This window comes from Nothoprocta perdicaria, unplaced genomic scaffold, assembly GCF_003342845.1.
Source record: "Nothoprocta perdicaria isolate Ctin4 unplaced genomic scaffold, notPer1 scaffold_55, whole genome shotgun sequence".
NCBI classification, from domain to species: Eukaryota; Metazoa; Chordata; class Aves; order Tinamiformes; family Tinamidae; genus Nothoprocta; species Nothoprocta perdicaria.
The window spans coordinates 3,600,309-3,626,689 of NW_020455810.1; the positions used below are offsets into that span (position 1 = coordinate 3,600,309).

Sequence of the window (26,381 nt, forward strand, 5' to 3'; positions counted from 1 at the left end):
GTTTATTAAAGAGAGCTCCCGTAAAGGTCAGCAATCCACATATTTAACTTAAAACTAGACATGTTCTTGAAAGAGAAGCCACTGCCCCGAGCCAAGCTGCTTGCAGGCCCTGGTTATGAGGGCCCGGCAGGCACCAGCTCCACGTGCTCTATCGCCTCAGCGGGGCACGGCGATTGCAATACGCCCAGTGCCAATTTGTAAACAATGCAACAGAGAAACACACTGCAAACAAAGAAACACTTTTTTGTTTCCTTTTTAGAGAATATATTTTATTTTTAAACTTTTGGTTTGCAACTGCTTGGATTTTTTGGGGTTTTTTTTTTTTGTGAGCTGCATTTGAAAACAGCAACATTTGAGAACACCACACTTCATGTGGTGAAGTCAAACCACTGAAAACGAAAGTTCAAACCAACGATAAAAGCTACTTCTTCTCTGAAGTAAGATTTTTGCCGCAATGCCTAAGTGCTTTAGTGCCCAGACATAATTTTTCGTTCCGTATTTCCATATTGCGTAAGGAGAGAGAGCTCCTTACACAAGTGCTACTGTAAGACATGATTGTTTCCCCCCCTAAGAACACAAAGCCGCCCTACCGGAGCCTTCCGTTGCGGGGCCGCGGCTCCCACGGCGGCGCGGGCGCCTCTTCCCACCCGCTCCCCGGCCTGCAGCCCACCCCCACGCCGGGATTAAAGCCTTCCTCCTCAGCCCCGCTTCTCCAAGCTGCCTGCGCCATACGCACACCCACGAAGGCGGCCGAGAACGAAGGAGCCCAACAGGCCGCGCGCGCGCACCGTTCCCAACCGTTCCCGTTCGCTGCCGTTGGGCCGGGCCGGAAGTTGCGCACCGCCCGGCGCCCCCGCGCCGCCGGAAGCTCCCGGCAGGCGCCGCGCGCCGCCGGTCATGGCCGCCGAGGTGAGTGGGCGCGCGGCCGGGCGCCGGGCGCTGTCGGCCGCGGTTTTGGTAGCGCCGGTGGCGTTTGGCGTTCAACGTGTGTCACGCGCGTTTCTCCCTCCCACAGGCAGCCTCTGAGGATGCTCCTGGGGCGCCATGGCTCTGATCAGCCTGAGAGGTTGGCGGTTTTGCGCGAGCAGGTGCGCGGGGATGACTCTGAGCAAAAGCTTTATGGGCGGGCAGCGAAAGGCGCCCCGAGGGGGATCTCCAGGGGGATCCACGAGGATGCCGCGTGCCAGGGTGAAGTGTCAGTACGTGCTTTGCCGAAATAGCCACGTGCCCGTGCGGATCCAGTCTGTCCCTGCTGGTGAAACGGTGCCTCTGTGCGGAGATGCCGGGAACGGCCGTGTGCCTGATGACAGGTGGATGGATGAGCAGGTGTTTTTCGGGAAGCTGAAGGGCCTTGATACATCCAGAGAGGTTTTTGAGTTTCTTAGCTCTGTGGAAATGATGTCTGACACCATGGCTTCAGCAGCCCTGCAGAGGATTTCCGAAGTGGAGGTGGATGACCGTGGACTGAAAGACTCGGACGTTTTCAGGGCGTTATGCTTTCAGTTTGAATATGAGTCCTCGAAACTGTCCAACACTGGGCTGCTGAGTGCCCTGCAAGCCCTGATTAAACTGCGTGTAGATCCACGGGGCTCCCTGATAGCAAAGCTGCTTTCAGAGGGTCAGGAGCGGCTCGGGAAAGGGCAGCTGACCACCCAAAACCTGTGTGATTTTGGAGAGGCTTTGCTTGAGCTGGAAGGCCCAGCTTCTGTAATCCTGGAACAAATCTTAAGCCACCTGCAAGAAAAAGACATTGCGAAGTGTGGTCCTAGTGAATTGGTGGCAGTTTATAGGATGCTGCAGAGGAGTGCTGGAGAAGGGAAGCAGTACCAAGACTTGCTAAACAGAGTGAACCACGTCACTTTAAGCGTAGCTTCCCAGCTAAGCCCGAGGTTCTTGAGCACGGTGCTGAATTCGCTGGTGGTTCTTCGTCAGACTCAGGCAGTCTCCTTGGTCATTGCCCTGTGCAAGCACTCGGTGAAGCACGTTCCCTATTTCACAGACCATGAACTGGTGAGCGTGCTAGAAGCCTTCCTCTACTTCGGACATCGTCAGCAGGTCTTTACAGAAGCCCTGGAAATGCACATCCCCAAGTCCCTTCGTGCCATGCGCCCAGAGGCCATCAGCACGGTCATGAAGTACTGCTGCCAGAAGCGGATCCTTTCAAAGCCCATCCTGGATGCAGTGGCAGAAGTGCTCAGCTCTGGCGCCGATGGATTTACCACCGAGCAGATTGCCGAGTGCCTTATGCCCTTCGGGACTCTGAACTATCTTCCCCCGAGTGCACCCCTGTTGTTTGGGAAGCTGGAGGGTGTGCTGCGTACTCGCTTTGGCCAGTTTCGACCTCACACCTTGCTGAACCTGCTGCACTCGTGTGTCCTCGTTCAGCGTTACCCGGTCAATTTTCTGGCAAAAATATTTAATCCCTATTTTCTGCAACAGCTTCAAGGTAAGGGGCATTATTTCTGTCTGTTGCTGTGTTCCCCCTTGCTATTACATGGTATGTCACTTGTCCCGTTTCTTTTCACTTGCATCTGCCTAATCCCATCAAATTGGCAGTGACCTGGTTAAGGTGACTGGAGAATTGGGATAGGGAAGCTGAAATTTGGAGCACTCTTATCACAGCTGCAGTTAGCCTTCAGGTTATGTCAGTTAGAGGAATTTGAAAGTTATGCTTGCTGTGCAATCTTAAGCAGAGATTTGAAATACCTTAAAATCTTCCTTTCATGTAATCCTTCTGCTTTTCTGAAAATACTACCCCTCTGTTACCCTTGAGAGTTGTCCTATGTCTTGCACAGTTTTTAGGCTGAATTATTTTGTGCAGCAAACATCTTTTAACTCCAGCTGTTTAAACCTCAGTATCTATGCAAGACATCTCTCATGAAGCCCTATGGAACTGAGCAAACCAAGCATCAGAACTGAGCACCAGAAACATTCTGGTCCCAAGGCCAGAACTGAGGGCAAGGCACAGTGTCAGAGTTGTCAAGAAGCCTCCGTTTGTAGCCTTTAAAATAGGGACTAAATTATAACATGAGTAAGGAAAGGTATAAGAGCTGTTCCATGTCTTGCTTACAACCCTGTTACAGGCCAGCCAGAAAAAAAAAAAAAAAAAAGATCCTTATAAAATTTAGTCTAGGTTCATACAATTTCTGGAGAGAAATTAGATGAAATGTAGCATTGAGAAAAATAATTTGAATTAGTTTTTTGGGTAAGTAAGTCTTAAAAACGTGCACATAGCATTTGTAAACCTTAGGCAGTACAAAATGTCTTTTCAAGTCTTATTTTGACGAATGACTAAAATGAGCTCCACTGCCTGTAGGTGCTTTTACAACTTTATTCCCAGCCTCCTGTCAGGCAGCATTACTTCAGACTTGTCAGGTGGGCTAAAATAAAACTAGATCTTGACATGTGCTGTCACCTTCTTCAGTCACAATAAGGATTCTTATCCTTTTCAAGATAAGGATTCTTGTATTATATTCTTGCTTCCAGCCTGGTTGTGTTTCTCTCACATTGTGCTAGGATCAGTTTGTGAAGACTGATACGTGTAGAATGGATAAATCTGATACAAATTCAATTGCAGTGTGTAACTGTCGGCTTAACTGAGGTGGAAAGGAGGAGAGCTGAGCCAGTAATATATGGCACCATTAGAAAGATCAGCACTTACCAATGAGCTAGTATTTTTTATAAGTATTTAGATAAAAATGTGAGTTGTATTCTGATACTCATATATAAAGAAGGAAATGGATTATTTATCCAAGATAAATAAGCTCAGGCTTATTTCTGCAGAACATCTTGGCTCAGGCTTATTTCTGCAGAACGTCCTTGAATTTTTTGGAAGAAATTACAGTCTTAACTAAGATCGTTCTAGTTCTATGTGCTTTTTCTTTTTAATGTTTGTGATACTTCTGTAAATCATTTCCTCATTTTTCAGAATATTTAATTTCACAACTGTCTTTCCATTTACTCAAGTAAGCTGCCAACGGTGTAGGGTAAAAGGAGTCCTCCACATTTTAAACTGCATGCTTTCACAGCTGACTTCTGCCTGATTGTTTGTGTTATAATACTTGGTGGAAGTTGTACCTGAACACCTGAATTGTTGTTTTTTCAGCCCAGCCACCTGGTTTGGACAGATTTGTTACCTCCCAGCTAACCCAGCTTTTTTTAACTGCTACCTTGGAGTGCCCCTTTTATGAGGTACGGTAGGTGCGAAATCAGGCTTGATCTTAACAAGAAGTGATATGGTCATTAGGACCCTGTTGATAGAAGACTATCTTTTCCAGAAAAATACTGGAATTGGATAAATCATCTTTTTTTTTTTTTTTTTTTTTCCTGATGCAACAAGTGTTTCAGCATGTTTGACTGAACTGATGTATTTGTATTTTTGATGGAATTGACTTCCCCTACATTAACATTCCTTTTGTGTGTTTCTGAGCCCCCTGGTTTGTGCTTGCCTTGTAAAGCCTTGGAGCACAGAAGGGACCTGGCCTGACCATGCTGGCCTGACTGCAGGAGAATGGAAACTGTTCTGTATTTCTCAGGAGTAGCATGGCATGCATGGTGGCCTAGAGGCCTGCTGAGGATGTGCTAGGGCTTTTTTCATTTAAATTCTAGGAGATCCTACCTCTGACTATAAGTTTCTTATTCAATATGGCTTTGAAATGGGCATATTTGGGAAACTCTCGTTTTATTAATACTTGAAATAAATACAAAAATGTTTTCCAACCAAACCCCAAATTTCTCTCTTGGTTGACTATTTACAAAATGTTTCTAATTATTGCTGAAAATAACAACAGAAGAATTCAATTTCTTTTCTTTCTTTTCCTTGATAAATGAAGTGATTTTTTTTGTTGTTTTTGTTGTCATTTGTTGGTTGACTTTGTCATTCTATAGGGCCCCAAACTCCTTCCAAAGTATCAAGTAAAGTTTCAGCCTGGCAGTTCTCTGGATGTTCATCTCCTCAACAGAGTGAAGACCGGACTACTTTATTTACTGAAAAAAAGAATATATTTTGCATCAGAGGTTTCAACGCCGTATTTCTATACAGTTGGTAAGCAACATAATTTCTTTAGATTAATAACAAAATGTGTGTGCGCACTGCGATAATATTAGATCATGTTCTCCATAAATTAAAAAAAGGTTGATTTTATTACTTTTGTTTGCATTCTGAATTGTGTAAATTTGGAAAAATAAACTAGGTTCCAAAAAAAGACTATACTGAGGATTTGAAATTAGGAAACATACAAGGAAATTTAAGTAAATGCATTTTCAGAGTAAGAAAGAAAAATAAGGAGAGAAAATGCTGCAATGTTACTTTGAAAAATTGCTTGGACTTACACATCCAGTGTGCATTGAGAATAGTTGTGCTCTTTATTTTTAATATCAGCCCCCATTTTACTTATCCTGTAAACAATCTACATAACATAAAGCAAAACAGGGTAGTGCCCCTTGCCTCATCCATCTGCTGGGGATAAGCTGGGCAACTCTTCTGTGTTCTCCTGAACTCTCCCTGCTTTAGCAAGAGCTCCTGAGTACTCACAGTCGGAGGGAGTTTGGAGTGGAAGGGTGGGCAGAAGGGCATGTTCCAAGCCCTGGGAAAGGAGGCTGAGAGAAGGTTGTAACGAGGAAGGTTGTTGTATGCCAAAGCAGGCTGGAGGAAGAGGCAGGTGCCCATTTCAGCCCTCACATGGAGTCGAAGTTGGCAGGGGTTAGGTCCCAGTGTTCCTTTGCAAAATCATATCACCTATAAAATCAGCCAACTGGCAGGGGAAAAAAAGGCAGGAAAGAGAATCATTGAGAAGAAAACGTTGCTGTAGTATTTTAATTACTGTATCAAACAATAAATTGGAGGAGAATGAAAATTATTGTTGTATGAGCTGAATCTTAATTTCACTTGTCTTTTCATCTATACTAGATATTGAGATTAAATTAGATGAAGAAGGCTTTGTATTGCCCGCTGCCCAGTGTGAAGAGGTACACAGACGGTAAGAGAATAACAGAAACCACAAGTAAAGTGTTAGCACAAACAAATTGTTAGAAGGCCTGGGGTGAACACATGGCAAAATTTAAAATAATTTGAATTTTGCCATTGGTCTCCACAAACTTAAGATTTTACACTGAAACTACAGATAAAGGGACAAAGTTGGTAAAATGAATGATTTATACTCTTTTTTCCGGATTATTTTGCCTTCTGATTATATAGTGTCAAACAATTAGTCTCTCTCCCCACTGACACTCAAGGTCAAAGTGTTCTTAGTTTGGCATATAGGATCTTTCTGATCTGTTAATTAATTTACACTTTTTTAAAAAAAGAAGAATAATAGTAATTTGGATTGAGAGTGTCCACACCAATTTAATGAATTTAAGCAAACTTCAGTTTGCATTTTTACTTTTCTAAGAGCTCCTGTATAATGTGACTTTTATTACAGATGCTGTTTGCATTGAAAAATGCAAGTAAATCAAGGATTAGTTTGAGAGCATTAGAGACAAAATTAAGAAACTTGCCTGAGCTGTATTTGCAACTGCACTTCCATGAGTAGGCAAAAAAAGAATTGAAAAGACAATGTTTCTTCAACTTGGCCTTGACATTGCCTCACAAAGTCACATAGGTCCCCTCAAAAATCCTATCCTTAAATATTTAAGAATGGTCTTTGTTTTCTGGTATTGACTTTTGCATATAAATAAGGTCATGATAAGGTGTATAAAAATACGCCTATAATCTTTGGTGCTACCAACCATATGCACACATTTAAATTGAAGTGACAGTAAGTTGAAAAAAGTTAGCTGCTTAAATGTTTCTGAGTTGAGAAAGTATTTTATTTGTTATTTCCTAGTAGAAGAATTCAAAATAAAAGCATTAGAAAGACCTCAATTCTTGTCATTATTTTACAGGGTATTTTTTGTTTAAAGCATGTAAGTAAGTTTTTTAGATCATTTTTACTATGTTTCTGCTTTCCTTTGTGTATTGTTTTTCTGCATTCATTTACTCTAAAATAGGTAGCTCCCATGACACAGCATCTAGTTCTAGAAGGATTTTTGGTAGTAAAAGGAACCATCGCACCTGGAAGTGCCATGTTCTGTGTGCAGTTCTGGGCTCCCCAGTATGAGAGGGATGTGGAGCTCCTAGAGAGGGTCCAGTGGAGAGCAACTAAGATGATTAAGGGAATGGAACATCTCTCGTTATAAGGAGCGACTGAGTGAGCTGGGCCTGTTTTCTCTGGAGTAGAGAAGGCTGAGAGGGGATATGATTAACATGTATAAGTTCATGGAGGGAGAATGCAGGGAAGAAGGGGCCAAGCTCTTCTCATTGGTGGCCAGCGATAGGACAAGGGGAAATGGGCATAAGCTGCAACACAGGCAGTTCCATCTCTAGGTGAGGAAGAACTTCTTTCCTGTGAGGGTGCCAGAGCCCTGGCACAGGCTGCCCAGGGAGGCTGTGGAGTCTCCTGCTCTGGAGATCTTCCAAACGCGCCTGGATGCCGCCCTGTGCCCCGTGCTCTGGGTGTCCCTGCTGGAGCAGGGGGTTGGACTAGACGATCTCTAGAGGTCCCTTCCAACCTTGAATATTCTGTGATTGTCGTTTTAATTTAGTGTTAGTAGTTTTGGTGACTGAAGTTATATGGACAATTTTATGAAATATAGTATCTGTGCTTTATTTTAGACTTGCTCTCTGTATTGATGGTCAAAATAGATTTTGCATTAACAGCCACCATCTGTTGGGGGAAGAAGCTATTAAACAGAGGCATCTGAAGTTACTCGGTTATGAAGTTGTGCAGGTAAAGTCCAAAGACAGCAATTTGCTTTAGGCTAACAAAGCACGTGAAAAATGACTCCTTTACAGTGTTGCAGTGTTTAAAGCTGTTGTGGTCTTGCCCTTTCTACGTTCTGTTCAATCTGCCTAGCGAGGGTTTTCTTTGTGCACAAACAGCTGCTGCTTGAAACTGAGGTTCATATATTGCCGTAAGTGAAAGTGCTGTCTAAGAATTATGCGGCACTAGGTTTTTAATCAGATACTTTTAAAAGAAATCTGACTGGAAACTTGGAGAAAAAAAAATCTAAAAACTGGAATGTATTGTAAGTAAAACAGACATACCTTTATTTTGCATGTTGAATAAATAAAATTTGGTTTCTTTTATCTTTAAACACATCTTGGAATAAGAGTTACTGGTATAATTTTAAGATTAGTTTTCTGGTTTTAATCACTTCCTACATAAATCTGACTACATATTTAATTTATTTAGCTTTAACTGTTATGAACGTTGCTTTTTTTTTGCGGTAACCTCCAGTCAAGTGGTTCTGACAAGATTAACATGTCAATAATACATTTAAGATAAAAAGTTTGATCTTACAGATGAAAAATCGTTGACATGTGATTTTATGTCTGAATAAGATACTGTCTATATCTGTATAGATATAGATACATTTATATCTAAAATAAGATACTATTTTATGTCTGAAAGATACTGAATATTACTCAGTTGTTTATTGAAATCTGTTTCCAGTAATCATTTTTTCTATTCATTTCCAGATTCCGTTTTTTGAGATAGAGACTCTAAACAATTGCAGAAAAATGGCAAAATATCTGTGCAAAAAAATCTTCCCTCATGCATATGGACTCAGATGCTGACACTGGCAAACAATACGGTGCTGCAAGTTGATCTTTTTTACTATCGAGTGTAAATATTGTGTATGGAGAAAGAAATCTGTTTTCTATGTAACAGCTTCTAAAAATGAGATCTTCCAATATTTGGAACAATTGATATGTAAGCAGTAATAAAGAACAAGATATTTTCTTAAAAGTGTTTTGGTTTGGTTTAATATTTACAGTTTTTTATTATTTGCTGCTCATGCCTTCATACCTATTTAATATTAACAGATATAAAAGTTAAGCAGTCAGTGCTGCATTTGCACAGGTTCTAACTCAAATCTGCAGGTGGACAGATGGAACTATATTTAAGGGTGCTGTCCATTGTCAAATGCTCAGAATATGCCATGTTCCCAGTCAAGGCTTTTCTAGACAGCATAAAAGAATATTATGTAATTCACTCATAACTGTCTGACTTCCCAACTAAGTGTGCAGTAGTTCCACTAGCAAGCAATTTGGCTCATTGCTCATCCTTCAGAGGGCCAGAGGGCTGTCACTAAGTAGTGGTGCTTTTCACAAAATAAGACAGAGCTTTGAAAAGGATTCATTTTGCTTTCTGAAATGACAGCTACCCAGTGTAGTGGACTTTCACAGCTGTCTGTGGGAGAGAGATGTAGGTTCTGGATGGCTATTTGTAGCAGTCAGGTGGGATTTGGGCAGTTTCAGCTATGTGGGGTGATGTAGGCAGTCCAGATTTGCCTTAGTTTGAACAGCCTGCTAAGCTGAAATTGATGGTTTAGCACACTAATGCTTTAAAGCTCCGAAGCAGAAGAATGTTCTTTACCATCATTTCTTATTCATGAGTATATAAATTCTGCCAGAAGGGTGGAATGAAGAACTAGAAGCAGTAACCACTTCAGCTGGGATAAAAAATGTACCCTGACTTAACATGTTAGTTCACAGATGGTTACAGGGGAAGTAACAAATCTTAATTCTCATCGTATAGCATATACTTGATGAACTGTCACAGGAAGATCAAAATACCATGTTTTCCACATAGATGTATATGTAGCAAAGCAGACACTGCAACAAATACATAAAACTTTTGTATCCTTAAAAGTTCCATATATTTCATTAGTCAAAGTAGAAAGTGACTTCTTCCTTTCAAGGCTACTGTTAATAATTTGTGAGTTGCAGGTGTCTGACAATTGTCCCAGCAGCGCCTGGAGATTTTTGGATGTAACATCCAGATCTAGAATATGATTCATATTGTGTCCTACCCACCTAGGTTAATTCATTGCATTTGTGAAACCCTTGCTCACGGTAGTGTGCTTGCATGGACAGATGAGGGAGCAAAAGGAAGTCCTAAAATAGTTTCTACTAGTATAATAGGAAGCTTTACGGCACATCCATTACATACCAGTTGTCATCCTAGCAAAAGAAATTGAGGGAAAACAAGTGAAAGGTGTCTGTAGACATTCACAGTTCCCTCTAATACAAAAGAAGTCACTAAGATGCTCATTTGGCACTAACAACTGAGCACTGAAGTAGGGAGTCAACACTCACACGATCCCCTTTGGACTTGACCTGCACATCTTCATAACCAAGCAACTGAAGATGACTGTTTAATAATAGCTTGATGAGTCACACTCCCCTTTTGCCATGGTGGAAGCAAACTGGTGACGTCCCTTTCTCATGCTAGCCAGAAGATGGTGGTATTTTCAAATAATTTGCTTTTGTGCCGTTTCCAAAAACACACAGTGTGTAAATACAGTAAGGGGGACATTTTCGAGAAGTAATTTACACTGATTGTCCCAAACTAAAAATAACCTGGGTAGAACAGGGCCATATATTCACTGGCATGCATTTGATACCAATTCTTGTTAAAAGCACTCTGATGTTGCTAGAAAACACATACATCTCAGTTCTTGCTGTGAATCTGATTCAATTAATGCTATTGGATTTGTTTGATGGAACATTAATTGCTGAAAAGGAACAGAGGAGCTACCATCCTTTTCCCTTGTCATCAGTCAGTGAAAAGGGAAAACTTGCAGGTTATAAATAAGGAAGAGGGCAAAGACCTCAACAGGCTGGGCTGCTGTTTGTACTCCAGTTCTTACACCTGGCCACAGACAGACTCATTGATCAATATTTTGCTTCTGCACATCCCAGATTAAGTTGTTCTTTGTTTTTATTTCCTGGGTTTCAGTAGCAGACTCACTATTCTTGCAAATGAGCTGGGTTTGCTGTTCAGCAGTGCCTAACAGAACTCCAGTGTCAGTCAAAGCTGTGGACTTCTAGTCCTTCTCTACTCCCAGTCTGGTTTTCATTCCTCATTGAACAATACTGCTTCTGCTGTTGTTAAACAGCAGGGTCAGTGTCTCTTGGGAACTAAGCTGATGAATATACTTGTATGTTCCATCTCCTCACATTAAAACTGATGAAAATACAGAATTGGTAAGGACACAAAGCAGTAAATATGTAAGGAGATGTAGACATTTACTCTAGAGATGTTTTTTAAGTAAGTACCGCTCAATCCATGTGTTTTTTTGTTCCTTGATATGAAACTATTTAGTGTTTGTGCCCTTAGGGTTGTTTTGTTTTTAAATATTAGATGAACATCCAAAGATGATTTTTTTCTTGTGTTGTGCTGAACAGATCCCTCAGACACCATTGTTTAATTAAGTCAGCAAAATTGATGCCTGAAATTAGGTAAACCTGGATTTTAGTGTCTATTTAAATGCCAAGCACTCAGAAGTTCCCTTTGGATTGACTTCCACTTAAGAGTCTTTCGAAATTGCTAAATCTTTAGCACTTCTGAAAATCAGACCATCTTTTACTTGCCCCTCTATAGCTAAGGCTATCTGTTCTGGAAAATCTGTGTTGAATTTCTGTTTCATGTGTTTCATATACGATGTATGATAGCAATTCCTTTTGCTTCTTTGGAGATTAAATAATCAGTGTCCAATCCTTGAGGAGGAAACGTATACTTAAATGTAAATTCTGCAAACACAAGTTGTGCAGAATCACTGCCTGTAATAGCACAGGAAAGGCCGTTGACTGAACAGGTCTCTTCTTTCCAGCTTTGCTTTCTAAAATGTTCAGTTCCTGCGCTGCTCTTCACAAGATGTTAATGAGAATGTAGGAAGAGACAGAATCATTTGAATTACCATGAGGAAATGTACATCTGCTATTTCATCCTTTTCTATTCCCAACCACTCTTACCAACTAAAACAGAAAAGGAAAAGGCAGAAGCACTATTTTCTCTTTTGACACGAGATTGTTGGGGTTTTTTTACACCACATAAGCGCTGTGGGTGACGACAGTTACAAGAGATTTAGCATGGGTCCAGGCTTGGAGAGGGTTTTTCCAGTAAGCAGGTGATTCCATTTTTCCTGTAGAATTCTGCCTTCACGTGATTAATCCTGGCGTGATCTCGAATCAGCTGCTCCACAGGCTTTTTTATGCGTCTCCCATAATCTGAGGATGACAAGACAGCCACAGGTCTTGCCGTTTCCTATGAAAATACAAAATTCTCCTTATAAAAGAATCACAGAGCAAATAGCAGGTAGTTACTGCCTACTGTGCTGTGTCCTGGACTAAAATAACAGCTGTACAACATCTGCAATAGGAAGGTGCAGTTATTTAGCAGTAAACTGCACTCTTATGGTTCCATCAACCTATTTTTTTTTTAGTCCTATTAATAAAACATGTTTGACAATATGATAAGCTATGGAGTTGTGTCTTAAATGATTGTAGACTTTTATATATATATATATATATATATATATATATATATACACTTGGCAGTGATTACCAGGTGCTCACTAGCAAACTAAATACTTCATTACCGGAAAGCGGCACAGACATTTTATTTGTGCTATTTGTATTTTCCTGGTGCACTGACTTGAGCGATCCATCTGAGAAATAAAATGGATTTAATCTGTGTTCCGTATTAAAGAATACATAACTCAACTGGCACAACTGAAACCACTGCCTGAGAAAAACCTAAGCGTAAGGAAAAGCCTGAGCAACCACTGGTCCATGCTGCCTTCCCATGAAGAACAGAAAGCTTATGCTACTGCGTTTTTGCAGAATGCAAGGTTTTACTAAGACTGCCTGTAGCTGTAAGATTATAAAAGCAACTGTTCTGTGATGAAGGGAAGTGAATTTGTTGAAAATAACCCAAGCCAGAAAAGATTATTTTCCAGCCTGTGCTTATTACACTGCTCTTTAAGGGAGCGTGCAATCACTATCCGCAATCTGCAGTCCCTTCCTGTGCTACAGCACCAGGGAGCTCTGGAGGCAGAAGGGAAAGGCAGGATCTGTTTGTTTTCCTTTCCCCAGCCAAAGGTCTCGCATATATCAGACTGCGTGTTTGTTTGCGCAGTGGCTAAAACAACCAGCCTTGGCCCCCGGTGTGTTTGCCTAGTACTATGATATAAATAACATCTACAAAGAGCACCAAAAGACTTGAGTCCACAACACAGTTTGGGTATTATCTATGTTGGCGATTGCTGGGAGGATGCTGCAAACCTTTTTTTCAGATAAATCAAAAACCCCTATTCCAAAGCAACATTCTCTCCTCAACTTGCACTCTCTCTCTCTCCCCTCTGCCTGTCTTGTATTAACACCTATCCAGCACACCAGTTTATGACTACACCTGGACAAAAATCAACGGTCAAGAAATGTGGGAGATATAGAAAGATAAAGACATTTCCTCCTCCTCCTCCTCCTCTCACCTGTGGATAAAGCTGAAAAGGGAGAAACAAGAGAACTTTGTGCCCTCAGAGAGGACTTTTGCTAGGGAAACAAGGTTTACAGTGCCAATGGCAGGCAGCAGCATGTAATCCTGATAGCTTTATTTTCCCTTTAAGTAAACAGATTCCATTTGGAGCACAGCATTAAGTAGACCCATGGTATTTCATTATTTTTGCAGGATCTGCATTCAGCAGATTTCAAATTTTACAGCAGCTGCCTGGGAAGTGTCCTGCTCATGCTTCTGTGGCCTCTAATTCTACCATCATAACATCAGAAATTGGCAACGGCTTCCCTGAGAGGACACCCTCGCTGCAGTCCCTGTTACTTGTAGCTGAGTATCTGTGATGGAGTTGCCAGACTCCCGGTGCGCACCAAAACTCCCTGCAGGAAAGGAAGGGCTGGCTTCTGCACAGTTTGCTTTATTCACTTCCAAGAAAGGATTGCACTGTGGTAGATCCAGCCTGTCTCCTTTTGTGCTATACTAAAGCACTTTGCCTTTTCAGCCAGTTCAGCCTTTGCCCTTTTTAATTGATTACTTTTTATAATATAGCTAAAAATACTATTATACAAACTCTGTGAGTGCCTTTGGGTTTATGAGAGAGGGAATTGAGTATGGGGCATGCATTTAACAAGGGGTAAGTCCAGTGTTAGGTGTCATTATGTGCATGAGGATCAGGCTGTAGCATTTAACAGCTGTGTTTTCCCTCTGTCTCCATGCTAATTAAAGGCCTGGATTAAGGGACACCTGCTCAGAATAGTTCCCTGGCAGAATCACTTGCATGCATTTTCTGGCCTGCGGGTATTTGCTTCCTGAAGCAAATTGGTTCTGCTAAGCAAAAATGGCTCTGCTGATAACCACAAGGGCACAAGATCTCAGTAAAGACCTTAACTCTGCGTTCATAAATGACTTTTTATATAAGCCTCCAGGTGGGAGGTTGTGTTTAGCTTGGGGGGATTGCTTTCTTTTTGCTTAAACAAACAAAAATAACAAGAAAAAAATCATTTTTAATTGGAGTTGTCATTTACACAGCTTTGGGCCTCATGCAGATTTGCAGCTGAATAAGTGGGAGCAGATAACAGTAATGGGCATTTCTGTGACTGTTCAGTGTCTGCCTAATCCTCCCTGTTCTATCTGCTAGAATTGAAGAAGACTGCAGCTATATACTGAAATGTTTAACATATATAACTACTAGGCAGGTAAAAAGCCTGTGGCCTTTGTTCCAAGCAGTGGCCTTTGTTCCAAAATCTCGACAGTTTCATCCCATGGCAATTACAGTAATTTTACTTTTGGTCTCTCTCTTCCCTTCTCCTCTGTCATAATATAACAACTTACATAGGCAGTTATTCCTTTCTGACCCACCTCTTCCCAACCTTGAAACTATTAGTATTTTGAGGCCATTAATACAGGTTGCACTTTGTTTTTGATGCCTTCCTCCTCTGCATACAAATAGATCTAAATATGTTAGTCAGCTGTGGCCTAGAAAAAAAATATGTTTTTTTTTAATACACTACAGGTTATAGTATTTATGTTTTCAAGGCAGCTGGTGAAGAAAATGGCTGTCTAATTCCACAGCTGTGAGGCTGAACACCAAACACTGACCCTGCTGGGCTCACAGGTTTTGGCTCTGGGCAGCCCTTTCCAGGCATGTCCCTGGTCTCATCAAGCTCTCCTTTGCACCAGCTTCCCTCCAGCACATCAGCCTGGGGAAAGTTAGACTAACAAATGTGCCAGTAGAAATCTGCAGGATATTAAAAAGCAAGAACTAGCTCAGGGAAAAGGAAAGGGGGTGTTTTTATTTGTTACCTCTCTCTTCTAAATCTTCTTTTGAGGACATTAGTGCACTTCTATTTCCTTTGCTCCAATATATGTTGCATTATAAATGTTAAAACTGGTCTCTATGGTCTCCAGGAGCATCGAAATGAACAAAATTTCTTTTAAAAAGATGGTCATAAGATTATCTAAGGCTTACCTCATCATTTATGTTAAGACCTTGGTTCTTCGCGTGTTCTCTGTCACATCGGTGAAGGTATTTGTTGTAACCCTCTGGTCTTTTAAAAATGGAATCGTAAGTGGAAACACTCCCTGCCTTGAGAAAAAGAAAAAAAAAGGCTAATTTATAGGATTGTTCAACTTTATGATTATAGAATATATGTAGGTAAATCAACAGTTAAGCAGTGCACATACAGCCTTAGATGATGGCAATTCTAACATTATTGATTTACTCTTAACAGATTTCAGAATCTCGGAATCTCAGAATGATTAAGGTTGGAAGGGACCTTTATGTCATTTGGAATAGTATGGAATAAAATCATCTAGTGACATGTTTTTTAGAGCTTTTGCTTTGCTCATCTCTGAGGTTTCCATTGTGGGATTTTTTTCTGTTTTCCTCTGTAATCTATTGTAACTTTTGAAAGTTTGGCTTATTTATTTATTTAACTTTTCCTTCTCTGAGCTTTCTATTTTCCTTGTTAAGTGCCTGAACTTGTCAAATGACCTGTCACTCTAATGCAAAAGAAAGGCAGGTAGTTTCAAAATTCATTTGGAGCGAAAAAGTTACCCTGTAAGGGAATCACCTTTTAACTTCTGAATAAAGCAGAATTCTGATTTGTCTAGTGATGTGCCAGATTACCAATCTTGTGAAAGTAGTGTGCATAAAAGAGTATTTGTCATGTATTAAAAAAAAAAAAAGCACAAACCAGCATATTGTAAATAGATTGTATTTATGATATCTTCTGACCTCCTTAACCACTAACAAGTAATATGGAAAACCTGGTCTACTAAGAAATGCATTAATGAAATGCAATCAAGCAATTCTGATCAGTGCATGTATTTCATTTGAAGGGAAGAAAAGTAAGACCCCTGTTGTAATATGCTGTCACTTGTTTATGAGCTTTAAAATACTCATATTCTGGTAAAGATCCATCCTGATGGCTGATTTTCTGCACATCTGAGAAGGAATCTGTTTTGTTGGACTTCTTTTTCTTTTTTTTTCTTACTCTAAGTTTACAGTGTGCCTAATTTAGCCTTTGAAAAATTCTTGTTTTATGGTTATTACCCTTTCCACTGCTGTGCTCCAAAAATATTCAAGTCAAGGCTGACCAAGATGGCTACATGGGCCTCACTGTTTTCAGGGCAGAAAAGAGATGGTTTGATTTTTGGCCTATTTCACCTTTTTCTCAGAAACCATCAAGCCTCATAGAATTTCAGGCATATTGAAAAGCATCTGATTTGTCACCTCTGTTATTTCCCTGCACCCTTGCTTTTACCTTTCCTCCCCACACTAACAATTTTATTTGTAATGTTAAGGAAGGTTCCACCAGGAACTACTACCTTATTTGCTGCCTTGTTCTTATTCACATGCCTTATTTGCCTATTACTTACTACCTGTGCCAGAGCAGATAGCATAGTTTTTCTGGAACTTGTAGAAGGGTAGCCAGCATGTTATGTTGAAAGCCAGCCCTGTCCCAGATAATCTGCTCAAAGATATTCTGCCAGGAATACAAAGATGCTTCTGTGCTCAAGATATTCTTCAGTCTTTTGCATATCAAGCCCCATGTAAGTTCACTGCCTAGTGGCTGCATATTCTGCATATTTTGACTGTACACACTTACTTTGCTGATAACTCATTGCTGTTTTTTTCTCCTTGTCATTAAATGTTGACATAGTAGACCTAGGCTGAGGCTATGTGTAGAGAAGTTGATTTTTAAAGCTATCAGAGCAAGTCAATCTTGCAGAATTGACAAGTTGTCCTCAAGGTGAGCACCCTCTCCATCCTGCAGCTAAATTTAAGCTCTTTGCAAACATTCATTAGTATGCCAGGCATGCATATGAAATTGATCCTTCACGTCACAGAAGGAGCAAGACAATACAAACTGGCTACATTAACTTGTGGAAAGCAATATAGGGAGCAATTCCCTGAAAGGCAGGAATTTCTGGCTTCTGGCCATATACTGAGGCTTCCTCTATGTATATCTGCTTCAGTCTCTAACATACAGTTGATTTTAAGTCTCTAAAGATGAAAAAAGGAACAAAATTCTTTTCCTATATAAATAAAAATTAACTGTGCAGAAGAATGGTCAAATCTGTTTCTCCCCCTGGCCAAGGCCTGCCTTGTGTAGAAACCTATTAAACAGCTGTTATCACTTTCCGTTTCCATGCCACTGGAGCAGCATTTTCTGCAAACCAGGTCATCTGGAGTGTGAAAGCGGACTTTATATTGTAAACAAAAGCTCTACCATATGGTTGCTAATTTCCTGCAGCCGGGATATATGTTCTCCCTGCAAGTCCCATCAGCTCTGGGCATGTCACAATCAGCCCTCTGCCCTTGCCTAGCTTTGCCCTTGCACTCACTTCCCAGCCTTATTTTGTTATGCATGACATTAACTGTGCTCATTCAGGTTTGGACTCAGAGCACCTTTCCAGGGAAAAGCTGATCTGCATAGGAGACTCTAAGATGATAAATCGACTACCTAGTCAATGCTGGAAAGAGATTTGCTCTTTCAAGAAATGTGTAGGGAAATGATGTAACAGGAATGGTGTTGAAGGGCTTTTCCTACCATAATAATTTTATGATTCTACGACCAGCTTTGTTCTGGATTCCGGGCTCCTTCCTGTCCCCTGTGACTTGACCAGCATCTCACATATTGCTGGTCATGACTGCTCAGCACGCTCCGTGTTCAGCAGCCTGCTGTTTGGCAGGGTAGATGATCCACAGGCTACATATACTAGGTTATAGCAAAAGAGAAAGAAGGAAAGAAAGAAAGCTCATGATGAGAATTACTTCAAATTAGAAAATTTCCATTTGTGAATGTCAAGAGGAAGGGATAATCATCTTGAGGCCTAATATGCCCAGTTCTAGAGGGGAGAAATGCTTGTCAACTTGGGATTTCCCTGGAAAATAAGGCTAAGTAGTCCCCTGCTCAGGGCTGAATGTTGTGAATCACATTTTAAGACTTCTAACTTTCAGCAAGCACCATAATGGGAGGTTTAGAGAATTCACGAAGAGCTATAGGACCCCCTTCCAGTCCTGTGTAAAGGTATACGACATTCTATGTGCTACATTATCTGAGAGCCTTTATAAAATTAGGTTAAACTACTCTGCAAGATATAGCAGTTTATTCTGAAAGATATTCTGAAATCATTTTTAGTTTTCTGAAAATTATTCTTAAAGACTTGTATCTACAAGTGTTGCAAATCCCAATTGTGCTGGCAGTTAAGACCAGGATTTTATAGGTATTGTTATAAATATATATTGCTATATTACATGGCTGTTATAGAGACTTTAGAACTTTTTATAGCTATTTTTTTGGTGATAAAGCTGTTCAACGTCTTTTGTGATAGGCTTTCAAAGACAGAGAGGTTCATACCATTTCTGATTAAAATAAATAACTAAGGCTTGGATCGAGGATTAAGGGTTCAGAGAATGAGTATAAAAACTCATATACTGAAGCACAAAGCATTGGGATGAGTCTCCTACCTCATCTACTTCTGTTTCTACATTTTAAGTGTCAGTGCTCAGTCTTCAGAAAAAAATGCAGGTATCCAAGCATGTTTTGAGCAACTCCCTTTATTTTTTTTATATTAGAGGTGAGCACGTGCAAAACTGGTGTGGTACATGCAGAAAACCCTCACCTGGAAAGGGAACGTCTCATAAAAGGACTGCTAATAGTGCATGTTTGACTGGGTAAACAAGGCTTTGCTCCCTTCCCTCGTTTTCTGTACGCATGTGAGAAGCATCAGCTACCCTTTGCATGGGCAAAAATTACTACTTCAGTTCCAAGTTACCATGGAAGATTGCCTAGCTCGAGGCAAGAGGGTGACATTCTGGTGGGCCTGATTTAGGAGGCCTTTAAGATATTAATGGTATTTCTTTCCAAACGCTTGAGCGACTTCATCTCCCGTGATGAAGTTTAATCAGTTATTTAGTGATTAAATGAGATTTAATTACACTGTGCAGAGGTCTCCCACCAAGTTTTGTTATTCTGTGTCTCCTTATTGATTTCCCCAGGGGTCTTCGCAGCTCTCACCATTTATAACATATAAATATATTACTCTACCCAGCCTCCACATAATGCTCTGGGAAGGAAGCACCTCCTAGATGTGAAGTGACTTTTCAAGCGTACATCGCTTTACTTTGGTGGGAAGGAGTGCTGACCGTGGGGGGCCAAGCTCTTCTTAAAATTAGTTTATATGTACATGTATATGCTCTTTTAGTCCTCACCTTGGCTCCCCGATGGAAATAGCTGAGCTCGGGCACATCTTGTCGCCCTGGCGGGATGTAGCTGAAGGCCGACTGGGCTGACAGCGGCAGCCAGTGCTTCTTCCCAGCCGGAGCAGGCAGTCCTTCCTCTCCCCCCTCCTCATCCTTGTCCTCCTCCTTCTCCTCCCTCTGCATGGCCGCACGGAGCAGCACTCGGAGGAGAGTGGCGGGTTCCTGGCCCTGTTGTGCTGTCTCCAGGTAACGCTGGCCGGGAGCTGTGCCAAGGCCAGCAGCAAGCCTGGAATTGCCACAGAATTCCGGCAGCAGAAATTTCTGGAGACTGCTGGGACTATGAGTCTCGAGTCTTGGGGAGCTTAGGGTAGCACAGTCCAGAGACCCCGGTGTCAAAAGTTTTGCTTTGCAATCAGATTCCCAAGGAGAAAAAAAAATGGAACCTGCTCCACTTTAGGGAGTAGCACTACCCTCCTGCAACTCCCCCAGTAAGACCTCTGCATTTCAAACAAGACAATTTGTATTTTTAGAGCCAGAAGGATGTTGAGGCTCAGTGATTCAGCTCACATCCTTGCAGTTTGGCCTCCAAAAAGGTCAGATCGCCACGTGTCTCTGGCTCTTCCCTGAGCCATGATGGACCCTTCCAGTGACTGCTGCAACCCATCTTCCTGGCAGGAGAGGGACAACAAAAATGACTCCCAGATTGCTGCTGAGTTTCCTCAATTCTCCTGCTTCGAATATTGCACCAGTGCTCACTTTTGTGAGGCCAAGACCAAGGCCCTCTTTGCACACAGTCCTTGTTTCAGCTCAGGACCCTGTTAGCCATGGGCACACACCTGTCCCTGACAAGGAGGCTCTTTAGCGGTGCTATAAATTACGGCGAGGCAACTGTGCATCACCAGCAATTTTTTTTTTTTTTTTTTTACAGTTTTCCAGGGGTTCTATTGTCCCTCAGCAACCCAGGACAATTTTTCATTTCCTGAAATGTATCTACTGTTTTGAATGAGGCTCTCCATAACTGCATGATTGAGTCTCAGTCTGCAGATTGCACATGCTTCCTGGTGGGCTTGTTCCTGCAATCCTTACTGCTTGACCGGTGAATCAGGCTTTTCAAGTATATTATGATAATGATTTTTACTCTAATTGTTTAAAACAATTATACTATGAAATGATGACTGGTTGATATAATTTGCAGTTACTGTTCGGATGATGACTGACAGCTGCTCCGTGGCTACTTTAGTTCCCCATGCCAAATGAACATTCACCGAGATAAATAAACAGAATACTCAATTTTACACGTCCAGTGGACATCACAGTTCCCATTTATAACAACTGATTTAAAATGCAAACGTGAAAGTGCCTGGTCCAGGAATGTCAATCTTTCAAAATACTTCACATGTACTTCTTCCTGTCAAAGCTGAATTTTCATGCAGAACATCTCAATTGTCATATTTTATCTTTGAAAAATATTCCACCAGGGATTTGCAAACAGTTCTTGCCAGAACCTTTGCTTTGGATAGTGACATTCCTCAACTCAATGGGGTTCATACCTTCATAATTACAAACAGGATTAAAATGTCATTGTAATGCATTTTGATATATTAAAATTTACCTGGGTAATTCCTATTCCCAAATCTGAATGATTCTAAAATGAATATGCAAAGAACTTCAGGATGTAGCAGCTACAGTTGATTTCTACACCCTTTCGGACATATCCACAAAAGTTGAAAGTACTTAAGGAAAATAAATGCTCCTTTAAGTACTTGTTTTATTTTAAGGCACATATAGCTTTTATTCTACATTTGTTTTCTCCACTAATTTATACAGGAAAGGATAGAGAACTGTTCTTCAAGAGTCCAGCTTTCAGATGTTTAGCTGTTTCTCCAGCAATGAGCAGGCTGTGCTCCCTGCTCGGGTGCTCTTAGTTGTACTTCTGTGGGAAAAGCTAAATTCTATAGTTACTTCATAGTGCACATGAAACTTAAATGAAGAGGATGAAAGCTGATTTTCATGAAGGATAAATAGGATATAATGTAATCCTGACTGCTTGCTTAGTTAAAAAAAGAATAACTGCAGGTTCAAGATTTGTTCTTGGCCCTTGATAGCCCTCCTTGAGTGGGAGGCAAGCACTGACTTTGAATACGCAATCCAGCAGACGTCTCAAGATTTCTCCTCTGGATCTCATTTTTCCCAGATTATAGTGAATCACTGAATTGATATTTTGGCTACTGCCTCCTGTTGTTAGGTATATGTGCACCATTTGCCTTTGGAAATTTTCAGATTGTGATTTGCTAGCAACTTACTATCTATAGCAACAACACAAGTTGTGAAAGTGAAGCCTTACTATGATGTAGAATATATGACATGCAGATTGCTGATTTTTGTTTGTCGTGTTTTCAAATCATAAATATTTTCAAATATCCAGTTAAGGAGGCAGATGAAATTGCTGGAAGAATGGAAGAAAGACAACAAAATAATTCCAGGTAAATCTAGACAGGGGAAAAATAAAATAGTATGAACAGTAGAAGTAAAATGCACAGGGAGACAACAAAATTATTTACTGGATGGAAATCACTTCATGGCATTAGAGGGATAGGGATATGATATTAGGGATCTTAATAATTATACTCAGCAACTGAAGGCAGCAACTGAAGGATGATATGAACCTTCCTTTGCCTAGGGCACCAAACTGCATGGCTATTTATCTTTTGTTCAGCGGGATTTGTCTGCATAGTAGCAAGAGTCTGAATGCAGCTATAAAATGCAGCTATGAAATGCCTGACATGAGCTTTCTGAATGGCTTTTGATCTATTTTGATTATACTTAACATTTGAAAATACAGTAAAAGATTATATTACTGTATACAATAGTATTTATGAAGTATTATTTATTTATATATTTATTATTTATATTATATAAATCATATGTATATACTTCCATGTCATTGGACCAGTCAGTTCATGGCCATTCAAATGTTTTAATGTTTTATGGCTTACAGAAATACAATCTTTTTAAACTTTTATAAAAAAATAATAGAAGCAAGTATATCAAGTTAGGTACGAGGTTTGCTACAGATTCACAAAATGTGCAAGAATACAGTTGAAAAGCACAACCTTGAAGGTACAGGTTATACCTGAAAGCTGCATATAGTTATGACAATACAATGTCAACTTTACATAAAGGATGTTCATCCACAATTAGAAATGATTACTTTGACTCATGATAATACTGGTATGATTTAAAGGGCTCAGCATACATTCATGGTCTAAGAGATAAAATATTTTTTGTATGAGCAAGAGTATGTTCCATTCATGGTCTAAGAGATAAAATATTTTTTGTATGAACAAGAGTATGTTCCTATGGCAGATTTATAGTCAGTGGAAGGGAGGGAATCTCAAGCAACATTATCTGACAGGTGGGTTTTGGAAGTGACCAGCAAATTATTTCTAATGTATCAATGAGCTCTTTCATTCCACTGGAAAATATTTATCTTAATTTATTCATTAAAGGGAAGGAATGATAAGGACATCAAGGACATCAACTTTTTTTTTTTTTTTTTTTTTTTTTTTTAATGGGAACTTTATTAGATTGGTACCTATTTTGAAAGCTACTGATGAAAGGTTTCCAGTGCTGGGTGAGATGTTGATTGTGTTATGTTGAACATCTGAATAAATTGCACTCGGTTTCAGACTAACTGAAAATGATCCAAATTTAAACCGTCTATTCTGTTGCAAATTGTGACATTCTGAAATTTGCTGCCATTCCAATTTGCCAGTGAGCAGCTGGCTGCCATGAGTGACCCATGACCATTCACCAAGTGCCAGATGCCATTTATTTGTGACCCACAGTTTTGAGAACTCCTTCTCAAGGGACAACAATACAATACAAATGGAAATACATGTTTCATGACTGAGAAATCTGAAAGATTGTCCTGTGAATACTTTGCTTTTTACACTACACTAGCACGCCAGAGCTAGCAGTGTGCAAGTTGACAGCTCTATTCATGACTTATCCAGAAAAAAAATCTTGTAATTTTATGTTATTTTTGAAATAGGAAGATTTTATTAATTTTGTTCTTGTTAGGCTGTTAAGAATATGTTAAGTTCAATGCTGATAATAGCAAAGCAAATATACGCTTTACAGGGTCCTTCAAAGGTGCATAGGTAGTACAACTGCATGCTTTTTTGGCGTTTCACCTGTCCCTCTCTACAAAAGTTTCCAATTGTGATACTTGTTAATTCAACAAGATTTCAGTTATCTAACATCTTTGTATGTATCTATCAATGTATCTAGCATTGTTGTGTCCATCACTCATAATTATGTTTTGGTAAGTTAGATATTGTTTTAAACATCCCATGAAATCCAGCACTGTAAAGGTAAGTGAAAGGCAGGCAAGGGCAAAAGAGGATATCGAAGTGCAAAACAACCAAAAAAACCAAACAACCCCAATTTTTTTTTCCGTTGTACAGCTGCTCCTAGCTACTGTTTGAGCATAGCAGGCCTGTTGCAAGGCAGTAACACTGCTATCAGCATCCTCCACTTTGCTAGTTTTCATGGATTTGAGGGTAAGACTTCTGCATCACCCAGGGATATCTAGGCTACAAAGTGCCTAGATATCAGTCATGACAAAGATAACAGAGAAGATTCAATTTCTGACAAGACTGAGCAAACCTAGCAGATATTAAAGACTTAATGCTCCTGAAACAGCCAGCTGCAGCCTGCCACCACATCTAACTGCTGAATAGAAAGCAGCAGCAGCAGGAGACAAGTTGAGAGCAAGAGAAGCCATGGGAAGGAAGCAAAACTAAGAGACAGCAACACTAAGGCAAAGTACATATAAACTTTTAATGAATTAACCTTACAAAAGACAATAGCTTCAAAACATTTGACACGTTTGTACAAAACTGTTCCAGCGTTGTTAGTTCTCTCTCCAGAAAGGATGCCAGCAAGCCACCTAACGTGTCCCTGGCTATGAGATGCAACTGGTGATGACATCCAAATCATGTGTGGACAGAGTAAACTTATTTACAAATACTGTATATTTTAATATCAGATTAGTTGATGCTATTGGGGAGCTACCATATTTTCCAGAGAACACCATGCATCAGAAAACAGTATGCACCCCTAGCTTTATTGCCTTTTTTTCCCCCCGTTTGCCACTAACGTGTCTTTTTGGTCCTTTCCTGATGAGCTACCTCCAATTTCTGTTTCTTCTTTTCTTCTCTTCGTGTAACAGTGCAAGTTGCAGTACAGTCTTCCAGTCCTGGAGCGTGCTACACAACTGTCCTCAAACATAGGAATATCAAATGATGGATCATGGGACTATTCTGCAGCCATATTAAAATAAGTGCCACATACCAGAAAATAGCACGCATGTTAAGGGCCAAAATGTAGTTAAAAAGTGCGTGACACTTTCCTGAAAATACAGGATTGATAACATCTACGAGCATTCTTCAGGATGCCACATTCCCTTGTGAAAGGGATCTTGTCATTTCTGTATGTACAAAGTATGTCTTCAGTTCTCCTTTTCCTTTTACATTTATGATTCCTCTACAGGTGCTCATGTACCCCAGTGTTTGTAGGACATTGTTTGTCTCCTCTGTAACCTGCAACAATACAGTAATATGATCAACATTGATAAAAGAGCAAACCTGAATCTTCTTTCACCGTATGCCAAGAACATCAGCTCAGCAATTAAAAGGGATTTGCCATCATGTTTAGCAGACCTTCAAAGTTGAGGTTGGAGCACCTGAGCTTTCAAATAATCTCTTCCCGGGTGCCCATTCTAGTCACTTATAGCAAGTATTATTCTGAGTATAACCAGTTTTCTGTCTAAGATTGAAAACAGGGCTTGCAGATACACAACGTTTATCCTCATACACCATTTTTCTGATATTCAAGAGCTGTTTTTCATTTCAGCAGACCATGGAGCTTCCCCATCTTTTTGCAAATATTAAGCCTGTGTGAATAAAGTGATAGTGAGATACTAGCATCATCTGTCAGAGCTGCTGTTGCCAGTTTTCACATAAATCTGACAATGAAACAAACTTGAAGCAGTTCATAAATCCTTAAATCTTCCAGGTCAGGGGTTGCTTAATAGCATCATCTGTCTTAGAGTGACTGTGTTTGTTTGAAAGGTGGACAAATGTTTGCAGATGGCATCACTTTGAGGACCATCCTCTTTTCACTTCTGATCAAGAGTCAAGGTCTAGTTTTGTATTATTTAGTTCTGAATGCTCTCAATCCCACATTTTGTGTGCTCTCACTCACAAACTGGGACCTCACTTTGCTAGACAACATACAGACAGATAATTAAAATGTGATCTTGGAATACGAAATGCCTGAAAAAATCTGAGGGTCTTTTCTATACAAGTTTATCTTTAATATATACAGATGATTATTTATATAATTATTAATCTGCATATTTCAGTAAAACAAAAGCTTCATCATCGCCTTCTGGATTTAGTCTGATGTACAGCTGTAATGGATATTTCCTTACTAGAATAATAAACACTAGGAGAAATAACAAACATTAGGAGAGTACTTCAGAGATGATGTAGTGAATATATTGAAATTAAAAGTCATAGAATACAAATGGGATTACCCTCAAGTCCTCTTTTAATCTGTTACTGCATTTCCTTTACTATATTCCTCTGCCGGGTTAAGATAAAGTTTCCCCTGTTTTTTCCCTATACTTTTTCTTTCAATTCTTTGCTTTCATGCCCAATTTCTTTTGAAATAGTTATATACAGTTGATAGGTTCCTTCCTTCCTTCCTTCCTTCCTTCCTTCCTTCCTTCCTTCCTTCCTTCCTTCCTTCCTTCCTTCCTT

At 40.2% G+C, this 26,381-nt stretch overlaps 3 protein-coding genes across 3 annotated transcripts in view; 1 reads left to right on the forward strand and 2 right to left on the reverse strand.

Annotated features, from left to right (window-relative positions):
* Window positions 1-994: 994 nt before the first annotated feature.
* On the forward strand, window positions 995-8,779 carry FASTKD3 (FAST kinase domains 3). Its single transcript, XM_026048528.1, has 6 exons — window positions 995-2,446; window positions 4,106-4,191; window positions 4,888-5,044; window positions 5,909-5,978; window positions 7,655-7,769; window positions 8,522-8,779. Exons 1-6 carry the CDS (start codon window positions 1,045-1,047, stop codon window positions 8,618-8,620), a joined length of 1,929 nt encoding a protein of 642 aa, XP_025904313.1. The 5' UTR covers window positions 995-1,044; the 3' UTR covers window positions 8,621-8,779.
* A 3,136-nt stretch (window positions 8,780-11,915) lies between these two features.
* On the reverse strand, window positions 11,916-20,183 carry CUNH5orf49 (chromosome unknown C5orf49 homolog). The gene is made up of 4 exons (XM_026048552.1): window positions 20,119-20,183; window positions 19,561-19,837; window positions 15,310-15,426; window positions 11,916-12,095 (listed from the first exon to the last, which is right to left on the reverse strand). Exons 1-4 carry the CDS (start codon window positions 20,181-20,183, stop codon window positions 11,916-11,918), a joined length of 639 nt encoding a protein of 212 aa, XP_025904337.1.
* A 4,241-nt stretch (window positions 20,184-24,424) lies between these two features.
* ADCY2 (adenylate cyclase 2) overlaps window positions 24,425-26,381 on the reverse strand; it is a 159,274-nt gene continuing 157,317 nt past the window's right edge. The window contains exon 25 of the mRNA XM_026048527.1: window positions 24,425-25,157. Coding sequence (XP_025904312.1) covers window positions 25,005-25,157 — 153 coding nt within the window. The 3' untranslated portion in view covers window positions 24,425-25,004. The remainder of the gene's footprint in view (window positions 25,158-26,381) is intronic.

Coding starts and splice junctions, on each gene's coding strand:
- FASTKD3 (XM_026048528.1), top strand. CDS start 1,045: ATGGCTCTGATCAGCCTGAGAGGTTGGCGGTTTTGCGCGAGCAGGTGC. Junction 2,447..4,105: donor TTTTCTGCAACAGCTTCAAG/GTAAGGGGCATT, acceptor TTGTTTTTTCAG/CCCAGCCACCTGGTTTGGAC. Junction 5,979..7,654: donor TGTGAAGAGGTACACAGACG/GTAAGAGAATAA, acceptor GCTTTATTTTAG/ACTTGCTCTCTGTATTGATG.
- CUNH5orf49 (XM_026048552.1), bottom strand. CDS start 20,183: ATGGCTCAGGGAAGAGCCAGAGACACGTGGCGATCTGACCTTTTTGGA. Junction 15,427..19,560: donor ATTTCCATCGGGGAGCCAAG/GTGAGGACTAAA, acceptor CTTTTTCTCAAG/GCAGGGAGTGTTTCCACTTA. Junction 12,096..15,309: donor GTCTTAACATAAATGATGAG/GTAAGCCTTAGA, acceptor GTATTTTCATAG/GAAACGGCAAGACCTGTGGC.